The sequence below is a fragment of the Jaculus jaculus genome, chromosome 9, assembly GCF_020740685.1.
Source record: "Jaculus jaculus isolate mJacJac1 chromosome 9, mJacJac1.mat.Y.cur, whole genome shotgun sequence".
Lineage (NCBI taxonomy): Eukaryota > Metazoa > Chordata > Mammalia > Rodentia > Dipodidae > Jaculus > Jaculus jaculus.
The window spans coordinates 14,079,843-14,103,697 of NC_059110.1; the positions used below are offsets into that span (position 1 = coordinate 14,079,843).

Here is a 23,855-nt window from a genome sequence, read left to right on the forward strand (position 1 = left end):
CATCATAGATATTACTTATTTTTTATACTTCTTGGTAAATTTTTATAAGCTGTGAGTATAAGAGAAGAAAGCAAGGAAGGAGGCAGTAAAAGAAAAGAGAAAAATTATGAAGATACTTTAATAATCATTTATTTCCCAACTCAGGAGAACACATATAGGCTGTGAAATAAATCACTGAACATGCTAATTCTGTTTCAATGTTTGAATATGCTTATTTATTTCAGATAAAACAAGAGTAAGATGGCCAGTATTGCTCATTACTTATAACTTTCAACTCTGTGGAAACATGCTTTGCGTAATTAATTTTTCAAAGGTCAATTTGATCTCTAGGGTAAATTGTAACTGGTTTCTTTTGTCTCCCTATAACTCAGTATTATTCTGAAAGTTGAGTTTCTTCATTAACACAGTCATCCCCCTGTTATCTTCAGGTTTCATGTCTATAGAGCCACTGACTATTACCTGGAAGTATTTTTAGAAAAAAAAGTATGACTCTAGTGCTTGTGTATAATTTTTGTCATTCCCTAAACAATCAGGAATAGCAACTATTTGCATGAAGCTTACATTATTATATTAATTATTATCTAATAGAGGACTTAATGCATATGGGAGGCCAGGCATGGTGACATCTATTTATAGTCCCAGCAGTGGGTAGGTGAGGCAGTGTTGTCCCAAGTTTGAGAGCTGCCAGGGATAACTAGTAAGCACCAGGCCGATAAGAGCTACATGGCAAGACCTTGTCTCCAAAAGCCTAAAGACTAAATAAAATGAAAGAAAGCATATAGGAGAATGTACCCAGGTCATATACAATAGTATGGCATTTTATATAAAGTACTCAAATATCCCTGGAAACAATTCCCACAGAGACCGAGGGATGGTCTATCTGTGTGGTATTTACAACCATCCGAACTCCAGGAAACACATGTTAAGTCTCCCCATTGCTTTCTTCCTCAGAATGATCTGAAGGTGCTGTTCACATCGCTGGCTGACAACAGATACATCGTTCTGCAGAAACTGGCAAACGTGTTTGAGCAGCCCATAGTGGAACAGATCCAGGTAATTTTATAACTGCATTTTTCCCAGAAGAGCAAATTCATGGATAATTGGCTTTAACATGAAATTTTCAACTATATGGTGACCAATGAGTGGTGTATGGTAGCATTTCTGTTCCTCATATAATTTGGGGTTGTTTTTCAGACATTGGGTTTGAATACTATGTCGTGTGATACCAATTCTGCCATTTTTGCATGGGATATGAAATTTGAGGTTGGAAAAAGGTGTCAGTGACATACTGACCTGGACGAGTTTGCTTGTCAATACTGAGGTCAAACACGCACATCCATGACAATGTGAAACTGCCCTTGGGATGATATGAAGTGTTCTGGACAGTCAGAAGGGAGCAGAATATCTCCCACAAGGACAGGATCCAGAAAGATTTACATGGAGAACTTGGGGAACTGTGAACAAACTGTAACTTAGGAGAAAATGTATCAAGCAACGAGAATGGCAAGAGCAGTAGTACACATCTAGAAAATTCTGAACACGTAGGCAGAAGCACAGGTAACCCAATTAATCTGAAGTTAGCATGGATGAAAGCATTGAGGAGAAATAAGATGGGTTGAATAAATTTGAGACAGCTACTTGTAGAGTGTCTTGAGAGAGCCTGGACTTGATCTCACAAATCAGGTCTCTGTCAACACTTTGTTTTACACATCACATTAGCTAAAGTAAATAAAAAAGGCGTACTACAAATATATAGTTACATAAACATTTACTTCATAAACTATAAAACATGGGTGATGTTATTTTATCAAGCACATTATGTAACTGAAAATTTTAAAACATGGTTTAATACTAACAAATTTTCAGTGTGTCACTCTGGGGGACCATCTTGCACCCTTGCAGGTGCATGCACTCACCTTGGAGACTCCTGGGAGAGTCTCTGGGGATGCTTGAGAGGCAGTAAGGGTCACCCCCACGTCTGCCTTTGGGTGACTGACAGGAGTCTACAGGCCCAGTTTGGTTCTCTACAAAACTTGTTTGAATTTCAGTTTCTTCAAGAGTTTATAGTTTTGTTTCCAGTGTTAACTTGAGAAATATGAGAACACCATCCTAACTCCCAAAGGTCCCTGGGTTTCTGAGATGTCACAGTTGTATGCCTTGGGGAGGGCCTATTTTTATCAGCTGGCCTGGGAACTCAGTAGGCTCTTTTGATAGGGTAGCTCTCATCTTTCTAGTCTGGAATTTTTCTAATGATTTATTTCATTCTTCTTGTTTCTTTGTTTTATCAGTTTTCCTCTTATAAAACTCTTTTCAGTGAGATGTTGGACATTTTTGTCCAATACTCTATTTAGGAAAAAAATCTCTCTCTACTTTTTTCTTTACTTTCTCAGAGACCTTACTCCATTTCACCCTCAAACTCTTGAACTGAGTTTGGCTGTTCTGTTCTAATGTGATCAATTTTTCTAAGCTGATTTGGAGTCTCTGAATGGTCCTTTTTGCTAGTATTCTGTTCTTTTTTAAAATGGGTATACTATTTTTTTGTGGTGTCTCTGGGCATACTCGTAACTTGCTGGCTGGGGTTTAATATTTTCCCAGGCAGTGTCTCTTCCTGCCCGTCCCTTTGATTGCTTTGCTGATCCTAGTGTGCGTTTCATGCTGTCAGCTGTGCCTGGGAACATGCATATTGTCTGTTCTTTGTTTGTTTATTTTTATTAAATATTTTAAAATTAATTTTATTTATTAATTTGAGAAAGAGAAAGAGAGGCATTTAAAGAGACAATGGGTGTACCAGGCCCTCCAGCTACTGCAAACGAACTCCAGACTCATGTGCCACCTTGTGCATTTGTCTTACTTACATGGGTCCTGGGGAATTGAACCTGGGTCCTTTGGTTTGGCAGGGAAGTGCCTTAACCGCTTAGCCATCTCTCCAGCCCTTCGGTTGTTTATGACATCAGGTTGTGGGACTCCACAGTTCATAGGAACTTGATATAAAAATGCTGTTTCACCATTTTGAAGACATACTGACAGGTGGGGTGTCTGGAGAAATCTTTGTGTCTAAGTTGGAGACCTCCTGCATGGGCCTCACAGACATCTTCCCGCTTCTCACTGGCAGCAGAGCCAGGGCGCAGTGCTTCCTGAACTTGAGTCTGCTTAGCAGCTCCTGTCCAGTGCTGTCACTTCATCTTCTAGCTCTTTTTCCTCCCTCTCTCCTCACCTTTACTTCTTTCCTTTCTTCTTTCTTTCCTGTCTTTCCTTTCTCTCAGGCTCTCCCTTTCTTTTTTTTAATTTTTTAAAAAAAATTTTTAAATTTATTTATTTGAGAGCGACAGACACAGAGAGAAAGACAGATAGAGGGAGAGAGAGAGAATGGGCGCGCCAGGGCTTCCAGCCTCTGCAAACGAACTCCAGAAGCATGCGCCCCCTTGTGCATCTGGCTAACGTGGGTCCTGGGGAACCAAGCCTCGAACCGGGGTCCTTAGGCTTCACAGGCAAGCGCTTAACCGCTAAGCCATCTCTCCAGCCCATCTCCCTTTCTTTTATCTATGATCTATCTAGCTAGCTAGCTAGCTAGCTAGCTATCCACCAATCCATCCATCTATCCATCTATCTATCTATCTATCTACCTTCCTTCCTTCCTATCTTTTTTCTTTCTCTTTCTCTCTGTCTGCCTGCCTTCCTCCCTCTCCTCTTTTCCTCCTTTCCTTCTCTTCCCTTCCTTCCTTCCATTTCTTCCTTCCTTCCTTTGTCCCTGTCTCCTCACTCTCCTACTTCACTCTCTTCTTCCTCTGTCTTTACTTCCTTTACTACTTCCCTCCCTTCCTTCCTTTTCTTTCTTTCCTTCTCTCCCTCCCTTGATTTTTCTCTCTACTTCTCTCCACTCCCCTCCTTCCTCACCTCTCTCTCTTTCTTCTTTGGACTGGCCATTGTTATGCCTCTGCCTCCCAGGTTGTGGAGGGTCACAGGCATGAGTCACCCTGCCTGTGTGTCTGCTGCGCGTTGCTCTAAGCTCTCTCACATTCTCCAGTCTTTCACCTGGGGAGGAGCTGGCAGTGAGGTGCAATGAAGATCTGAGAACTTCACCCCTTGGACAGCTTCTCACCAGTCCTCTTTCCTTACCTCCCATTCCCAGCTCTCCAATTTCATGAGACTCCTGAGCATTCAAGTTTGGTGCAGTGGCTCCTTTGCTAAGTTAATATTCCATTTTCTTAGTGTTAGTCAACTTTGTTGTATTTGTCTGAATTCTAGCATCCGAAATTTGTTGGTTTTATCTTCCTTCCTGGTTCCCTGTCCTTGTTTGAGAGTTATGGAGGAAAGCGTGCCAAAACGCAAGCAAACAAAATATTTGTTGTGGTTGCAGTGAGCTTTCAAGAAAGGAAAGCAACTGGACACATGTGTTTGATTTGCCATCTGGAGTCCAGGCTCTTTCCATTGTCAAGGACAGCTGAGCTGACAGGTCTTCCCTAAGTCTAGTTAGACCAGCTAAGATGAACTGAATCATAGGTTCGGTGCTTCATGATATTTTGGCTTGCTTTGCTTCCCACTAGGCTGGGAGTTTCCTGAAGTGCGGGGCAAGGTCTCACGGTGATTCCACAGACCTCACGCTGGGCAGCCGAGGCTGAGCAGAGGCGGTCATTTTCATACTAGCTGCTGGTGTTCCTACCTCAGCATGATAAGTGTGGGCTCCCTGAGCAGCTTTCCTTACGCGTTCCTGTCCCTTCGCGAAATCCTTCTCCAAAGATGTTCCCAATTGCATTTCAAGAAACCAGGCATGCAAATACGTCATCTCTCTTCTCTGTCTCTTTCCGTGTGTGTGTGTGTGTGTGTGTGTGTGTGTGTGTGTGTGTGTGTGTGTGTGATGGAGCACCAATGGGGGTCAGAGGACCATCTTAATTCATTAGTCCCTTCATCCCACCTAGTTTGGGACAAGGTCTCTCTTGTTTGTTTTTGCTTAAGTCAGGCTAACTGGCCAGTGAGCTTCTGGGATTCGTTCGCCTCCGTTTCCCTTCTCAGTGCAGGCACACTGCATCACAGACACTAGCATTCTGTGTTTGGCTCTTCGTGCGTCCTGAGGATGCCAACTTGGGTGGCCAGGCTGGCACAGCCAGCACTTTATCCACACAGCCATCTGTTCATGCCTATGGCCTCTATGTGGTTTCCTGTTCAGGTGTGGCCATCCGCACAGTCCCTTATTTGTTTAAGGATGACATTATTCTGCCAGCCTTCCAGCCTCAGCCTGGACTCCTCCCTCCTCACCCAAGAAAGCAGAGGCGTAATATGATGGGGGACCTTCATCCCTTGCATAGAATGTGATCATGTTTTTTTATGTTTTGTTGAACTTGCTCAATTAGGACATATATAAAAATAAGTTTTTATTTTTTTGTATTCTTTGATTTGTTTGACAGAGTGAGAGCGGGAAAGAGGCAGACACACACACACACACACACACACACACACACACACACACACACACAGAATAGGTGATAGGTGCGCCAGGACTTCCAGACACCGCAATGAACTCCAGATGCATGTGCCACCTTCTGCATCTGGCTTACATAGGTCTTGGGAAATCAAACCGAGGTCCTTTGGCTTTGCAGGCAAACACCTTAGCCACTAAGCGATCTCTCCAGCCCCCGAAAAATAACTTTTGAGGGGGGCTGGAGAGAGGGCTCAGTGATTAAGGTGCTTTCCTACAAAGCCTAACCACCTGGGTTCAATTCCTGAGTATCTACATAAAGCCAGACATACATATGCATCTGGAGTTCATTTACAGTGGCTAGAGGTCCAGGTATACCCATTCTCATTCATTCTTTCTCTCTTTCCTTGCAAATAAATAAGTATTATAAATGAATTGTAGTAGCAGTAAGAAGAACAATAAAGAGATACAACAGTTGTATATCACATGGTAGAATTGTTCCCTGGCATTTTAATGAGATATCTTGTATCAATCTTGCTAGGCGATTCAGCAGGCCGAGGAGGGGCTCAAGGAACTGGACGCGGGAATCACTGAGTTGAAAAGGCGTGGTGACAAGCTGCAGGTGGAGCAGCCCGGCCTGCAGGACCTCTCCAAGCTCCAGGTACTGTCCCCAGAGACACAGCTCGGTTTCAAGGGGACCTCCACACTCGGTGTCAAGAAGAGACCATCTCCCCTGTTTCCTCAGAGCTCTTTATGAAAGTCATCCCTTTTAGGTGTGTTTTATTTACAAGTAACATAAAAATTTCTACAGCATCTACCACGCTCAGTGCAATAAAATCAGTTATAGTCTCATGCTTTTAACAGCCCTACTTTTGCTGACATTTATTATTAACACCATGCTGTTGTTCCTACGAACATAATAGTCATTATCCACTATTAAAGGAAGGTTATCTATCCAATATTGTCATATCTCCCCAGAAACTATTTAAGAGAATAAATATCCAGAGTGAAACGTCTTAGAAAATGTCTAAGACTTTCAAAAACTGCAGCTTAACTTCTATATATATTGGAATGTAATATAGATGCTTCCATTTGATGCAAATAGAAACTTAAACCAGGAGGATTTGAACACATGTTTTCAGAACCCTTCACGTATAAATCATAGCATTTAGGGTTCCTTTGCTTTTCTCGACTTGAGACCTAGGCAGTAATCTTATGTGGGGCGAGAGGGGTGGGGGGAGGGAAGGGAGGGCAGTGAGATAGTAGGCCGGTAAAGCTTAGCATCTCATAGAAAACACAGTTGCATTATATTTTCGCATCATTTCATTCATGTATCGAGTGCATCTTGATTCCCCCACTCACCTTTTTCCCTTCCCCTCCTAGTACAGCCCTTCTGTTTGATTACCATCCTATTTCTGTGCTTTGTTTATTAGTTTAAATTATGGTTGCTGACATATTCATAGTTGGGAGGTTATTTACTGGAGAATGGGCAATCCTCCAGTAGCTACCCTCCTAAGGGATATGAATTACATTTTTAAAAATGTCTATATTTCTGTCCAGCCACAAACATAAGCAAGTGGGATTGTCCTCCGTGGCCCTTCTTGCAGAATAGTTAAGTTTAACAGTATGAGTCAAGGGTCAGGTCATGAGCTCTTTCTTTTAGGAAAATAAAGCAGCTCTTATAAACACAAAAACTCATTTTCACTTAACTGTCTCATTCCTTTGGCTAACATTTTGAGATGTCACAGGCCAACAACCCCTACTTCGCACTTCTTGTAGACCATTTTCCAACATACTTCTGTGTCAGGTGTAAGAGTCAGACGTCATAGCCGTAAACAGGCATTAAAGTTGAACTTTTCCAGATTGAATGATCTTGGCTGCTCCACCTCCATGTGATATATTAATCAGGCCCATATGCCCCCGTAAATTCTCTGTTTGGTGCATCACCGTCACCACCTTAAATGCCTTTCCAGATTAAAGACTTGTTTACTCCATCACATTTGGCAAAGGCATTGCCTTTTAAGTCTTTGTGTCTTGCTATTCACATTAAATTTCTCTCTTACTTTATTTAGCTATTTATGTGAAGGACAGTCCAAGAGTCGATATGATTTGGCAGACAAATAAAAACATATTAAGGATACTCTATTTGATGACTCTAAGGTTATATAAGTGCTGAGAACATTATAAAAGTTACAACAAAGTTTTCTTTGACATGTCCTTTAGCCCTATGTTTTTCTGTGTGTTTTTTTTTTTGTTTGTTTGTTTACCATCTTGACCTCCCGTGTCACCATCAGCATCCTGAGAAGGTACTTGTGAAATCCAACCCTCCCTTGTTTCTAGGAAGTACTTTTTAAAATTGTTTGGACTATTAAAATGTTCACCTCATTTTTATAGATGCAATTTCCTTCAGTTTCTTTTTAATTAACGTTTTATTTGCTTAGCGTTTCTTTGTTAGTGATTGAACCCAGAGCCTTGTGCATGCTAGGCAAGCACTGTACTATTAAGTTACATCCCCAGCTGTCTGTTTTTATTTTTTAATTTTAATTTAATTTAATATTTTGTGTGTGTGAGAGAGAATTGGCGTGCTAGGGCCTCCAGCCACTACAGTCAAACTCCAGATGAGTGCACCACCTAGTGGGCATGTATGGCCTTGCACTCTTGTGTCATCTTGTGCATCTGGCTTATGTGGGACCTGGAGAGTCAGACATGAGTTCTTAGGCTTTGTAGGCAAGGTCCTTAAATGCTAAGCCATTTCTCCAGCCTTATTTTTATTTTTTAATTGATATAAATGATATCTTTTTACATGATGTGAGCTAAGACTCTAATTTTACATTTCTCCGAATAGTTGAGATGTTTACATATTGCATTATTTAATGAATTTTTGCCCCATCTTAAAAAGTCTAATTCTTTTTCTTCTGTGCTTCATTTTATTAGTTAAAATCAAAATAAAAATTTAAAACAAGGAGCTAAAGAGATAGCTTAGCAGGTAAAGTGCTTACCTATGAAGCCTATGGACCCAGATTTGATTCCCCTGTACCCATGTAAGCCAGGTACACAAAGTGGAACATGTGTCTGGAGTTTGTTTGCAGTGGGTAGAGACCCTGGTACACCCATATTCTTTCTCTCTCTCTCTCTCTCTCTCTGCCTCTTTCTTTCTCAATGAAATAAAAATAAGTTAATAAAATAAAGCAACAAAAAACAGAAATATATAAGAACACCAAAACAAAATCAGGGAGAGAAATTGAACTACGGAATATCAAACCATAGCAAGGCCAAAATCCTGCAAATAGATATTAAAGACAGAGAGAAAGAAGTCTAGGACTTCTCTTTTATGAAGGGACTTCTCAAGACAAGGCTCATAAGAAAGACAGGACTTTAGCCTCCATGCAGAGCATCCCTGTAGCACACGTACCGTAGAGCTTCCTTGGTGAGGTCATAGGCCCGGCAGGAACGGGCTCCTGGAGTTGAGCCATACCGTGACTTGTGACGCAAGAGTGAATGTTGTTGCCTTTGCTCCTCAGGACATGTATGATGAGTTAATGATGACCATCGGCTCCCGGCGGAGTGGTCTCAATCAAAACCTGGCCCTCAGGAGTCAGTATGAAAGAGCTCTGCAAGACCTGGCCGACCTGCTGGACACGGGACAGGAAAAGACGGCAGGAGACCCGAAAATCATCGTGTCTTCCCAGGAGGAAATCCAACAGCTGCTCAACAAGCACAAGGTAAGAAGAGAGAAACAGTGTGGTTGGCGAAAACCCGTCCTCATATCCTCACGCACGTTGAGTACAGTGCGGTAGTCTCAGTTTTACGAGCTAACACTGGTATAATTGACCCTTTAAAGTGGCGTGTGAATGTATACTCATACTCATTGGCCTTCATAGTACAAAGACATGACGGGGGTATGTCTTTTTAATTTCATAAATTAAAGAAAAAGAAAATTAACTTCACCAGTAATTTTACATAGCAATCCTTCACTAATATAAACCACTCTTTCTCCCTCAATAAATGGTAACCAAGGAGAACCCAAAGTTCTCTCCTCAGAGGGGTCCAGCCTCATTTAGTGAAAGTCCAAGATCTCATGTAGCCCAAGCTGGCCACAAACACCTTCTGTAGGCAAGATGACCTTGAACATGTGATCCTCTTACCTCCATCTCACAAGTGCTAGGATTACAGGTGTGAGCCACCACATCCAGTTTATGTCTTGCTGGGGCTGGAACCCAGGGCTTCCTCTATGCTAAGCAAATGCTCTGCCAATTGAACGACATCCCCAGCCTCCCAGCTCAACGTTTCCCTCTGGTGTGTCTTTTGTGGCCACTTGTCCATCTAACCTTGGGTGCTTGTTCTGCCCTCTGTCATTGTGGCAAGGGCTCCTCACCCGCAGCTCTTGGAGCTGCCCATTCAGCTTTTAGATCCAGCTGGTGTAGAGGTATTTGTGTCAGTCTGTCCTTCTGGCCTTTCAGCACATTCTCCTGTAGTTGTCGTTGGCCTCAAAGAATTTCCTGGGGATGTCAGGACGTTTAACTATGTCATCAGACTTGGGAACCCTGAAACTGCTCCATTACTGTGTTCCAAAGCCAAGCTTGGGTTGGATATTACTCCTTAGTAAGAAATACGTGTTATGTGCACACGTGCGTGTGCATGCACACACGCGCGCACGCACACGCGTGCGCACACACACACAGACTTGCACTTTTAGCAATGACTGAGAAATTTACTGCTGTAGAACCCAGCCTCCCCGGCCATGGGAATTCCTAAGGGAAAACACAACAGTACCATTGGGTAATGGATGATTAACACACTGTACAATTACACAGCTCTTAAATAACTTATAGTGGTAGATTTGGGGAAGGGGAGTTGTATTTTTTGCTAGTTTTTTTTCCCAGAAGTTCTGGTCCAAAATTTTATGATTTATTAAAAGCCTTATCATTTGGCTTGGAGAGCATTGCTTTAAAGATCACAGCTGGCTTTTCTCAAATCTGACCATAGCAATGAAATACCATGCTGAGTTATTCCAGACAAGAAAGTAGGCTCAGTGAGTAAGAAAAGAGAAGAGAAGCAGAGCTCAGTAGGAGAAGACTTCTCAGAGGAGTAGAATACTGCCACTGCGGAACCGAAGACCCTGTGGTCATGAAAAATGCAACCCACGGTGTGTGTGTGGAGGGTGGGGGTGGTGATGGGCTTTGAAAGGAAGTGCAGCCCTGTGTGGTGAGCTGGATGACTGCCCAGGTTTCTCTCCAAACTGTAAGATTCTTTGTGCAAATAATTCTCAGTTCAAAACAATGATGCTGTGGGCTGGGGCCATGGCTCAGTGGGTAAAGGACTTGAGTACATATGTCCAGCACCCATGTAAAAGCCAGGCCGTTGTGGCAGGCCGCATACAATCCTAGTGTTCAGGAGGTAGAGCCAAGGATTTCCACCCCCTCCCCGGCCTCCCAGGGCAAGCTGGCTAGCTGACTTGTCAAGCTCCGGGTTCAAGTGACAGACTCCACCTCAGTGAGAAAAGGTGGAGAGAGAATGAGGAAGACACCTGATTCACACTTGTGAATGAATCTAAGCACACACACACACACACACACACACACACACACACACACACCTGTGAACACAGTACTAATGATTCTAAGCAGGGCTTGGGAGCACACTCCTGTAATCCCAGCTACTCAGTAGGTGAGGGACAAAAATCACCATCTCAAGGCTTGCCTGGGCTATAGAACAAATTGAACATCAGCCTGGGAAGCTCAGAAAGAAAAGATCTGGGACCGTAGCTCAGTGATAGGACACTTGCCTAGCACGTGTGAGACACTGATTTTTGATTCCAAGTACCAGAAAAGAATTAATAATAATAACAACACTAAAGGTATCAACAACAATAATAATGAATTTCAGCTTCTACTGATCAGCACATGCTCTGAGGGAGACTTCTGTAGTTTGGGTGGGGAGCACGGTATGACTGTGTAACGCAGTCTATATTCCAGCTCTGCTGTGCCTACCTGGGTGATCTTGCGCAAGACCCATAAACTGCGTGACTTCATGTTCTTGCCTGTAAAATGGGAAATAAAATCACCATTTCATAGAGTTTCGGAGTTGATATAAGAACAGCATCTGTCAGGTAATGAGTTCAGGGAGTGCCCAGGCAAATCATAAGCATTCAAGTTTCAACTTCCAGCCTTTAACTCTGTCCATGGCATTGGCCATGAGACTAGAGGGGGGGGCTATCTCCATCTTCCAGGACCTGTTACACATGAAACGTGAGATTTCGAAACTGCTAATGTCCACATGGAAGGCTTACTGCTCCGCCCTATGAGGGTGAAAACACAATATTTGATCCAAATCAGCATATGTCAAAATATGCTTGGCAAGAAGTCCTAGGCAGATCGTACACTAAATGTGCAGGAAGTCAGACTGAAGGCCAGCAGAGGAGGAAGAAAAGACACTAAGCGTGTCCTGTGAGGACATCGTGAAAATGAACCGTGCATGTAGGGCTGGAGAGATGGCTTAGCACTTAAGGCACTTGCCAAAGCCAAAGGACCCAGGTTAGACTTCCCAGGACTCATGTAAGCCAATTGTGTAAGGTCGTCTGAGCATCTAGAGTTTATTTGCAGAGCCTGGAGGCCCTGGCATACCCATATTCGTCCTCTCTCTCTCTCTCTCTCTCTCTCTCTCTCTCTCTCTCTCTCTCTCATCTGTCTTTGTATCTGCCTCTTTCTCTTTGTCATAAATAAATTAAAAAGCCTATGTAACGTTGAAGATGAGGACATTGGAGACATTGCAGCCAATGTGTCCAAGGGCTCCAGGAGGCCTGTGGTGTGGTGAGGTTAGACAGACACTGTGTCCTGGAAATGAGAAAGGTCAGAGTGCAAAAGACAAGGTGTTAGAGGAAGAGGAGCTCCCTTTAGTAGCTGGTCACATTTGAAGCATCTTGTTTTCCGGATGCAGTGTCTCAGCCCAACAGTGCACAAGATCCGCTTGAGTAGGGTCAAGGGAAAGGGCCGATTACAAACACAGGACCCTGCCTCGACAGGAATCCTCTGAGGGGCTGGGCTAAGGTGGGGGTATTGGGGACGGGGAAGAATCACACTCATACATCAGCTGTGTTTCGTCAGCTTTCACCGCTGAAGGGCATTCTCACCTTGAGGTAGTGCGTGGATGAGCTGCTGACCCCCTTCTCACCCGAACAACTGCAGGAATACTTTCAAGGCCTGGAATCCCATATGATTTTGACCGAAACACTCTTCAGAAAGATCGTCGGCTTTTCAGTGGTAAAGGAAACCCAGTTCCACGCAGACCTGATGGCGCAGGCGTCCGCGGTCCTGAAACGGGCTCACAAGAGGGGCGTGGAACTGGAATACATCCTAGAGGTGAGACTGTGCGGCTTTCATCTTTCTCACGAGCTAGTGGTCCTCCCTTGTGCCATAGTTTGCCTTTCCTGTGGCTGTGGGCCACCATGTCGCCTTTGTACTTCCTGTCTGCACTCATTGCACCCGTGATTCGGGTAGATGCATCTTGACCTCAGGATAAGCATGAAGAGCCTTAGCGACTTGACCTTCAAGCTAAAAGCCTGTCGGGAAACATGTAAAACTATATTCCTAGCTCTGTCCCCAGTGTATTTGATCTTGTGGTAAGACCTGTCCCTAGAATCCAGAAGCCAGAAGATAAGCACCAGGGTCCACATCTTTGTTCTTCAGTAGCAAAACAATGACAGGTCCATTTGGTACAACACAAAGACCCGGGGCTGAAATCATCATATGAATCTGGGTGCAGACCATAGATAGCAATTGGGACGTTCACTGTGGTTATAGGTCAAATTTACTCTCCTGCCTGTTACAGATTATTGTGAAATTTCATTTTCTTTTGCTGCTAGTCATGCCCATTCACTCATCCATTATAAACAAAGGGATTTAATATCTATTTATTTGACATTTAACAAGTTGCTACCAGATTCTCGGGCACTGGAGACCTAAAAAGCAATGTCTCTAGGACTCTACCCTCATTGATCTCAGAGTCTACTGAGAACAAAATCAAGTAATGGGCAAACATGACATAGTTCTTTAAATCTTTACATGGGAGAAAAGAGCATTTTATACACTAAATGTTTTAGGTACTCAGAAAAGAGGATGCCATTTATAATGAGGACCTAAAATCTAGAACAAGGAGGTGGTCCATGATCCAAATGTGTCCTTTTTTTGTTTATTTGGAACACAATACAGTTTTATCAGTTTAAATGTTTATCTAAAGCCACCTTCTATACAAGGACAGACATGACTATTTGTGGTTGATACTGTATGATCCAAAAATCTCCAAGGTTTATTATCTTGCCCATTGCAGAGAGAGTTTATAGACCACTAATCTAGATTCAGAGAGATTTGGACACACATCTTAGCTTCACTGCAAGTATATGACCTTGAACACTAACCAGGTGCACAGTAGAGGCTCTTTGGTTACCCACAGCCCTATGTAAAATGTGGGACATCATTGGAATATCATTCTCCTCCTTGGCTTAATAATTATATCTGTTGCCTTGAACTGTTTCAGATTCCTTATCATTCCTCTTTCCTACAAAAGTTAAGAAGTTATAATGTTACTCCTCTTCCATCTCTTTCACTTTCTCAGCATTACCATCCCACGTGGATGACCCACAACTCATTTATACTTTTCTAAATACTATCTTGTTCCCTTGGCCAATATAGCTTATTAACTCTGAACAATTTAGACATTGAATTCCATAGTGTATTATATATCATAACACATTTATCTTTATATTTTAAAATATTTGAATTATACCTTCATAGCAAAATGATATAATAATTATATATTGTCTTAATGTCTTCACACTTTAATCAAAATTATTCTTTTTAATTCTTCTTCTTCTTATTATTATTATTAAAAACATATTTAGTATGGATACATCATGTGTTGGTATCCTCTTTTCCCTTGTCCCTGTTGCCATTCTGTTGGGGACACTTCTCAGTGGGGTCTCATATGTTCCCCATGGGGTTGTAGTTTATGTGTTGTGGGAGCAGCAGTCAGTTATTTTTGTAGGGAAGGAATGCCTCTGGGCATGATGTGTCAACCTGTGGCTCTTACGATCTTTCCACCTCCCCTCCCACAAAATTTCCTGAGCCATGGTGGGTGAGTTTTTACAGCCAATTTAAAATATATAGACAAAATATAATGTATTTATAATGTTAAAGTTGATTTGTCCTGATTTAATATTAGATATTTAGAGTTTTTGAAAAGATACTGAAGGGATTCGATTGCAACTATGAAGTGTAATAAAATCGTATTTTAACTGATTTAAAAGTTAGTTTTATATGCTGGTTATATCTGATATATTTATCATATGTTTATTTTGAATGACATACATGTACAAGTAAATAATAAATAAAGCTAAAAAAGGAAATGTACTTAGAGATTTTTAAAACATACAACATATTATTACTTAATGTGTTTGTCAGGCTGTGCAATAAATATTAAACTTAAAAAATATCAGGGTCTGGAGAGATGGCTTAGCATTTAAGACGTTTGCCTGCAAAGCCAAAGGATCCTGATTCGATTCTCCAGAACCCACATAAGCCAGAGCACAGAGCACAAGGGGGTGAATGCATCTGGAGTTCGTTTGCAGTGGCTGGAGGCCCTAGCAAGCCCATTCTCTCTCTCTTTCTTTCTCTCTCTCTCTCTCTCTCTCTGCCTCTTCCTGTCCCTCTTTCCTTCTCTCTAAAATAAATAAATAAAATTTATATTAAAAAATACCAAACAAGAAAAAATTTATGTTTAAATCCTTATCTCAATAGCTACTGTTTAGTGATATGTCTGCCTCCCAGCTATGTATCTCGCATTGATGTGAAATTATCCAGGTTTTACCATAGCCTATAAGGTGCATTGTGAATCCCTCTTTTAGGGACGAGTCTAAAGGAGTGATATGTTGCCAAGGTAGTCAGTGACAGAGCCAGAAACCATGCCATGTAAGCTTGGCTTTAGCACCTGGAAGGCAAATTTCTCAAGGAGGTGAACCTGACCACACAGCTGGAGTTCCATTCTCATTGCTGGGATAAAGCACCGAACCCAAGTCCAGCGATGAGAGGAAAGGGCTTAGTGTGGCTGAGTCTCGAGGGGGAGGTTTCAGCACAGCAGGGAGAGGATGGTAGAGCAGAAGCTGGGCATCACATCTTGTCACAGCAGCTGGTAGAAAGTAGCAAGAGTGTGCTGAGCTCTGGTGAGGGGGTGAGAGACTGTAGCCCTCCCAAAGCCAGCCTTCAGCAACACTCCTCCAGCAAGGCTCTATCTACCAAATTGCCAGCTGGGGATTGAGTATTCAAAACATATGAAGCTACGGGGCCATCCCACATTCATTTAGTGCTCGTGGGGGAGAAAATAGCCTTTATTATTACCACATTAATTTGTAAAAAAAAAAAAAAAAAGTTCAGAGAATTTTAGTACTGTTCCCATACCCATACAGCTAGTTTAGCCATAGGCACTAGTGCCCACTTACAATGCTTATAAAGACCATCGCCTGACAACTTGCTTGCAGCCATATTTTGCTTCTTAAAGCCAACACCAGCCTAAGCATTCCTTGACATAATTTACAAGAGAATTTGCCAATGGCATATTGTGTACACAATTCTCTCACTGTCTCCCCCTCTCTCTCTCTTTCTTTCTCTCTTTCTCTAAAAACAAACAAAAAATGAATATTGTTCTTTTTGCTTGTTTCTTTTGTTCTGCTAAACATAGTCTCATTATGTAACCAGACTCAATGGTCCTCCTGCCTCAACATCCTACATGCTGGGGTCACTGTAGGATCACCATATTTTACTCTGTGAGGACTTGTGAGCTCATAGACTAATGTTGTGTTGTTAGACGTGGACACATCTGGATGAGGACCTCCAGGAGCTCAGCAGACAGCTGGAGGTGGTGGAAAACAGCATCCCGAGTGTGGGCTTGGTGGAGGAGAGCGAGGACAGGCTCATGGAAAGGACGACCCTTTACCAGGTCAGGATTCCAAGGGTGTTCTCCGGTTGTGAGGCGGTCGGTCACGTTTCCTTTAGAAATCTGCCAATATTTCTACAGAATGTGAACAAGTTTATGATCAGACGTTTCATCAAATGCTTTTACTTATGTTTCAAGTTGCTGACATTAACGGATAGTGTTTGTATTATCAATAGCATACTATTTTTTAAAAGCCTTTCTTGGACTGGTCTATAACTCAGTTGTACAAGGTTTGCCTAGCAAGCATGAGGCCCTGAGTTGGACTCACAGCCCTACAAAATAGATAGGTAGATAGGCAGAACAATGGGTAGATATTAGATACATGACAGGTAGATAGATAATAGATGGCAAAGAGATAGATGATAGATCAATAATAGATGAGAGATATAAATAAATGACAGATGATAACTGATACTTGATATGTACATGATACATAACAGAAATATGACAGATAATAGTTACATGATAGATACATGATATATATAATAGATGATAGACAAGTGTTTTTTAAATTAATGAGTGCTTTAAAAAACCTCCTCTAAGCATGCCCTGTAGTTTGTGTTTATGTCACAGTATTCTTGAAGTACTCATATTTAACCATTATAAATAATGCAAGTCAGGATTGCTGCCTGCAGCCCCCACAAAGGAGAACAGTGGGGCTTTGATAAATGCATTTTCAAGCATTCAAACTTAATGAAGATGGCTTCTGTTTGGATAATAGTTAATAAGAACATTGTGAGCATCCTAGGAATTATAATTGTCAAAGACAAAAAAAAAAAAAAATGCAATGGCCAAACTTTTAACACAATATTGTCAATCCTTTTAGCACTTAAAATCCAGCCTTAATGAGCACCAGCCTAAATTATATCAAGTATTAGATGACGGAAAACGACTTCTGATGTCCATCAGCTGCTCAGGTCTTGAAAGTCAGCTAAACCAGCTTGGGGAGCGCTGGTTCAATAATACTGACAAAGTGTCCAAGGAACTTCACAGGCTGGAAACCATTCTGAAACACTGGACCAGGTAATGGGGTGGGCATGTTGCATAATTTTAAATAAATGAGATAGTTCAGTAATATGACTAGTGCATGCTGGACTTGAAAAAGGAAAATGGCATAAAGACAGTCAAAGACTGCCAGCTGCATTCTCACAGAATCATTCAAATGCAAAACTAAAAGTGGGCAGGGGGAAATTCAGTTTATCTTTTTTGAGCCTTCCCTCCTTCCCTCCTGCCTCATGTCTATACCTGAGTGGTTTTGGCAAAGACTTAGGAGTCACAGAAGAGAAAATGTTGAGTCAGGGGTAGGGAAAATGTGTGAGTTATGAAATATTTAATTTTGTTCACAAATCTGTGGTTTCAGTCCAAGGCCAACTGAATCTATTGTTTTGAGTCCTATTGTAGTCAGCTTCACGTTACTTACAAACTCCCAACCAAAAGCAGCTTATAGGAAGAAAGGATTACGAATTCCAAGAGTGCACCATCAATGGTCAAACCTGCTGGCTCATTTCCATAGATCCAAGCAGAGAGACATCACGAAACAGCCAGGAAAGCAAAAACAAAACAAAAAGCAGCCAGAGCTCAAACTGCTCTGAACGTGTCCAGTAGGGCTGCACTCGGCCAAGTCCCCAAGGACATGCCTCCTGTAGCAGGTATCTGTCTGCTAGGGGCTCAGGTTACAAGCTCGATTTTAATAATAAAACCACCTGAGTCTATGGGGCCATCCATTCGAATGATCACATTCAAACTGCCGCAGGCCCTGAGACAGAACAGAATAATAAGGTGGTATGATGGGCTTGGTGGATAAAAGCACTGGCTGAGCAAGTGTGAGGGCCTGAGAGTTGCTGAGTTCAATCCCCAGCGTCCATGTAAAAATCTAGGTGTAGTCACATATAGCTGTAGCCCCTGGCCCGCGGGGCTTTCTGGTCAGCCAGTCTGACTGGAAATGGCAGCTCCAGGTTCAGAGAGAGACTCCTTCCTAAAGAAACAATATGGAAGAGCAACAGCAAACATTCCCAGTGTGTTCCTGTGGCCTCACCGCAGGGTGCACATGCATACGCTACACACCCACACAGCACACACATCGTACCACACATGGTTCACATGCACACACATACCACACATGCCAATCAACCAAGGTGGCAGGAGCCGATGGCAGAGGAGGCTGCTCATTTCATGCTGCCTGGAAGCAGAGAGACAGGCAGGAAAAGGCCAAGGACATGGGACCCATCAAAGGCGCCTCTCCACAACCACCTCCTCTGTCCTCTAGATAGGCTGTGCCTCAAATTTTTCCAGGTTTATGTCAACTCACTAAATAGCTTCACCTTTTGGGCAGCAAACCTTCAACACAGGAGCCTGTGAGAAATATTTCACATTGAAATCATAGCAGGAAGTATGGAGGGGAGTTGGATACTTGATTTTTATGAAATGAAATGTTGTTTCTATGCCACCTTTGCTTTAGGTAGCTTTTTATAAACATCGCCTAATACTTCTCAATAGCATCACTATGAAGGAAGAGGATGATACTCTCTTTTTAAAGTTTTATTTATTTATTTACTTAAGAGAATCAGAGAGAGAGACAGACAGACAGACAGACAGACAGAGAGAATGGGAGTGCCAGGGCCTCCAGCCACTGCAAATGGACTCCAGACTGTACATCTGCCTTATGTGGATCCTGGGGTATCCAACCTGGGTCCTTTGGCTTTCCAGGCAAATGCCTTAACCACTAAGCCATCCCTCCAGCCCCAAGGATGATACTCTTATTTTCAGCTTAGAGATGAGAAAGCTAAAACCCAGGACAGACTTAATCACAGTATAAATATTAAGAGAAAACCATTTCAGGGCATCATCCTCATGCAGTTTTCTTCTGAACGTTCTGGATCTCGTTTTAACTGTTAGCATTGTAAAGTAACCCAAGTGTAGCAGACCTTCTTGTTGCTGGGACAAAACACCCAGCCAGTAGTAGTTTATGTGAGAAAAGGATTTATTTTGGCTTCGAGTTTTGAGGGGCAGTTTCATCATAGCAGAAAAGACAACCAGGGTACCACATCTTGCCACAGCAGCAGGAATGTAGTCTGAGTGAGCTGGGTATCACTGACGAAGGGAGTAGGACTAATAAGTCTCAGTTTGCCCCATAACCACACACCTTCCTACACGTCCCTACATTGCCATGGGCTTGGGGCCAAGCATTCAAAACACATGAGCCTATAGGGAGGACATTTCATTCAGACCACCAGTCACCACAAGTGAGCGGTAAACATGGATTTGCACATTTACATAGAAGACTTGGTAATATGTTTGCAGGTATCAAAGTGAATCCTCAGCTCTAAATCACTGGCTCCAGTCTGCCAAAGATAGGCTGGAATTTTGGACTCAGCAGTCGGTGACTGTCCCACAGGAACTGGAAATGGTCCGTGATCATCTAAATGCTTTCCTGGTAAGTCTGGCAATCTAAAGTATTGGGTTCCGTCTTGTTTTCTGGGGCCCAGCCCATAAATTGAAGAAGTTGGCTTTCAGGGCTGGAGAGATGACTTACCAGTGAAGGTGCTTGCTGCAAAGCCAAAGGACCCAGATTCAATTTCCCGGGACCCTCATAAGCCAGATATATAGAGTGGTGCATGCATCTTGAGTTCATTTTCAGGGGCTAGAGAACCTGGCATGCCCATTCTCTCTCTCTTTCTCTCTGTCAAATAAGTAAATAAATAAAAATTCAACATTAAAAAAAGATGTCTGGGCTGGCGAGATGGCTTAGTGGTTAACGTGCTTGCCTGCAAAGCCTAAGGACCCAGGTTTGATTCTCCAGGTCCCATGTAAACCAGATGAACGTGGTGGCTCATGTGTCTGGAGTTTGTGTGCAATGGCTAGAGGCCCTGGCATGCCCATTCCCTCTCTCTCTCCCTCTCTCTTTCTCTCTCTTTAATAAATAAATAAAAATAAATGAAACATAAGAAAATGTTAAAAACAAAGAAGTCAGCTATCAACACATATTTGAATAAACCAAGTTGTGGAGAACTCATGAGTTAAGGGTGTTAACATAGTGTGACCAGTACTTATGCAAATGAGTTAAGAGTTTTTTTGTTTTTTTGTCGAGGTAGGGTCTCACTCTGGTCCAGGCTGACCTGGAATTAACTCTGTAGTCTCAGGGTGGCCTTGAATTGACGGCGATCCTCCTACCTCTGCCTCCCGAGTGCTGGGATTAAAGGCGTGCGCCACCACGCCCGGCTAAGAGTATTTTTAACATATGTACAGCACTTATGCAAATGAACTGGGTTCAGAATTCTCTCAGGTATCTTTCAGGTAACTGTTGGCTTTCATTCAAGGGCAAAATTGTACTATCTTCACCTTTCTCCACAGAACTCCACGTAACTCCTTTCAAGATGAGGAGGAAACTGCATGAAGTTGGTCCCCTGTCCTTAAATGAAAGGTTCAACTAGTTAATCCTAACCTGAACACTACTGCTGCTTCTTCCAGGAGTTTTCCAAAGAAGTAGACGCAAAGTCTTCCCTGAAATCTTCAGTTATGAGCACCGGAAATCAGCTCCTTCGGTTAAAGAAAGTGGACACAGCTGCCCTGCGCGCCGAGCTGTCCCGCATGGATGGCCAGTGGACAGACCTACTGACGAACATTCCAGCTGTGCAGGAGAAGCTCCACCAGGTATGGAGTTGAGGGTGTGGACCTTCTCTCAGCCACTATACTGCATTTTGAAAGAGGATTCATGTTACCAAGCCCCACTCAACATTTCTGCTCAGAGCATCATGCGGGACAGTAAGGTTGTTGAAATCTTCGAACTCATGTAAACTGTTGTTTTTTTTTATGGGTAAAGTGAGGGAAAATTAATAAAGTTATGAATCTTTAAATTTTATAACATATGTGAGATATATCATTTTAATGTCCAAGAGAGCAACTGGCCTTTAATGGTAGAGTCAGGAATCCTTTAGAGCACAAATGTAGTCTGAGAAGTATGTCACTGGCGCATTTCATCAGTGTCATGACAGTGTGTACTTACACAAACTGAGGTGGCTACAACGTCCTTAAGGCTACATAATAATCTCGTGGGACCACCATTACATTAGGGTCTGACATTGAATAAATGCCACTGTTCAGCATGTGGTTATATTCCTGTCACTTGTAAATATGTCCAGCTCTCTTTAAATGCTCGATCATTTCATTGTTTCTGTCTTTAACGTTCCTCTCTGTGGGTCAGACATGTAGACTGTTTACTATGCACTGCTAGAAGGAAGGAGTAATCCCATGTTTATCTCTCCCTTTTAGCACACAGAATTTATTCTATAAATAATTATTAACTCACTCATTCACTCATCTATTCATTCACTTTTGAGCCCAGGGTACCATCAACCTTGGAGAAATCTTCCTGTTTCAGCCTTCAAACTGATGCACGCACACTTGGCATTTGGGTCATCACACTTGGCATTTTTAGCACTGAAAAAATTTAGATAACTGTTTCTGTTCTTCTAAATAATTATAATAAGCATAGTCATGCCTGTGTGACATGAAAAGTGAAACTGAGAATTCGAAGTATATCTTAAAAACTCAGGAAATTGGCTATGTTCTTAGGAATTAATATCCTAGTGCCAAAAATTCTAGAAAGTGATAGCCTGTAGTGTGGTATTTTTTTTTCCCTCCTTTTAAAATTCCTAAGTCATAATACACAGAGATTTTACAAGATGATTGATAAAATGCATCTGTTGAACGTTTTGTAGTTAACTTTTTAAAACTCATAAACATAGCTATAAAATAATATTTTTTCTTCTTGCTGGTGTTTTGATTAATTAGTTAATAAATATTTATACACTGTTTACAGTATTGGGTGTCAAGTGGAAATAAAGTGGCTGGCATGATTCAGGGTTCACCTGATGTTTCAAGCTTCTAAGATCTAAATGGTAACATCAAGAGGTGCTGGTTTTCTTCATCTTTGAATCAGTGCAGGGTTCTGTGTTAGCAGAAGGGAAATTTGAATTTTTAAACCTGGGACTCCTCTGTCTGCCCTTGGACAGCTCCAGATGGATAAGCTGCCTTCCCGCCATGCCATCTCTGAGGTCATGAGCTGGATTTCACTAATGGAAAGTGTCATCCAAGAAGATGATGAAGGCATAAGAAATGCCGTAGGTTACACGGCCATTCACGAGTATCTCCAGAAGTATAAGGTAACCAACACTTTTTGGGTTTGCTTATTTTTCATGTGTATATGATGTGAATACACACGTACACACATGTTTATGGGCGGAACTGTATGGGCACATGTGTGCATGTGCATACGAAGGCCAGACATTGGCTTTGTGGGCCTTATCCTTTGAGACTGAGTGTCTCACTGAACAAGAGTTCACTGACGCTGCTCAGCTAGCCACTGAATCCCGGTGGTTCCATCTCTCTTCCTCCCTGGTGCTGGGGTTACACATTTTACACAGGTTCAGAAGCTCTGAACTCAGGCCTTCTGCAGCCAGCTTTACTCACTGAGATATCTTTCCAGCCTTACTTTTTGTTTTTAATTTTAATTATATTTAACTATTTTATATGAAAGAGCTCAAAAGCTCAGACCTGGTCTTAGAATCTATACACTCTGCCCACAGTGACCAGATAAACTAAATCCCTAATCATGGGCATAGAAAACTTGTCCACCATTAAACGTGATTTTGAATATTTTTATTTTTGAAAAAAACATAAAGATTATAAAATTATTATAATTTACAAATATTTTATTGTAAGGTTACATAATTGACCCAGTTTTACCTATTATACCTATATAGCATCTACATGTAACTTTATAAACATACATACATATATATATATGTTTATACTTATACATATGTATATACACATATATGTATATATATATTCAGGTTCTGAAAGTGATAGATCATGTGACAAAACACAGACCGTATCACTTGGATGAAATCATGGGTGTGATAATAGTCCCTTTTCCATCTCCTGGAAAAATACTAAGATATTTTATACGTGCAGCCCTGTTTTCTTATTTTCTCATCTCCCTCTTAGGGTTTCAAGATCGACCTGAACTGTAAGCAGCTGACTGCTGATTTTGTGAACCAGTCCGTTCTACAAATCAGCAGTCAAGACGTGGAGAGCAAGCGCAGCGACAAGACGGATTTCGCAGAGCAGCTTGGGACGATGAATCGAAGTTGGCAGCTCCTGCAAGGCCTAGTGTCTGAGAAGGTAAGCCACGTGACTGGAAACAGGCACGTGCTGTGTTAGGAGAAAGCGTTTCACCAGTTGTGTGGCTGTACAAGACGCAGGACGGTGCTGGCGGTGGCCAGCTCCACGTCTCCGCAGTCCTGGTGTCTTTCTGATGCAGCCTCTACTCTGTACATTTTGTGTTGTTTCTGGTTTTTTGAAAGCCACTTCTTAATTCCTCTCGACACTGCTTTAGGATGATTGCAGTCCTTTCTTGCTCACCCATCATAGCCATCGCTGGCATTTGGCAAAATGT

General features: G+C 42.2%; 1 protein-coding gene across 6 annotated transcripts in view; it reads left to right on the forward strand.

The window, feature by feature from the left end:
- The window catches only part of Syne1 (spectrin repeat containing nuclear envelope protein 1), a 290,715-nt gene that overhangs the window by 161,725 nt on the left and 105,135 nt on the right, over positions 1–23,855 (forward strand). For all 6 annotated transcript variants that reach the window (XM_045158726.1, XM_045158729.1, XM_045158728.1 and 3 more), the window contains exons 64-73: positions 952–1,053; positions 5,955–6,074; positions 8,935–9,135; positions 12,598–12,771; positions 16,268–16,399; positions 17,223–17,419; positions 19,697–19,829; positions 20,864–21,046; positions 22,408–22,557; positions 23,405–23,581. In XM_045158726.1, the coding sequence (XP_045014661.1) occupies positions 952–1,053; positions 5,955–6,074; positions 8,935–9,135; positions 12,598–12,771; positions 16,268–16,399; positions 17,223–17,419; positions 19,697–19,829; positions 20,864–21,046; positions 22,408–22,557; positions 23,405–23,581 (1,569 nt within the window). The remainder of the gene's footprint in view (positions 1–951; positions 1,054–5,954; positions 6,075–8,934; positions 9,136–12,597; positions 12,772–16,267; positions 16,400–17,222; positions 17,420–19,696; positions 19,830–20,863; positions 21,047–22,407; positions 22,558–23,404; positions 23,582–23,855) is intronic.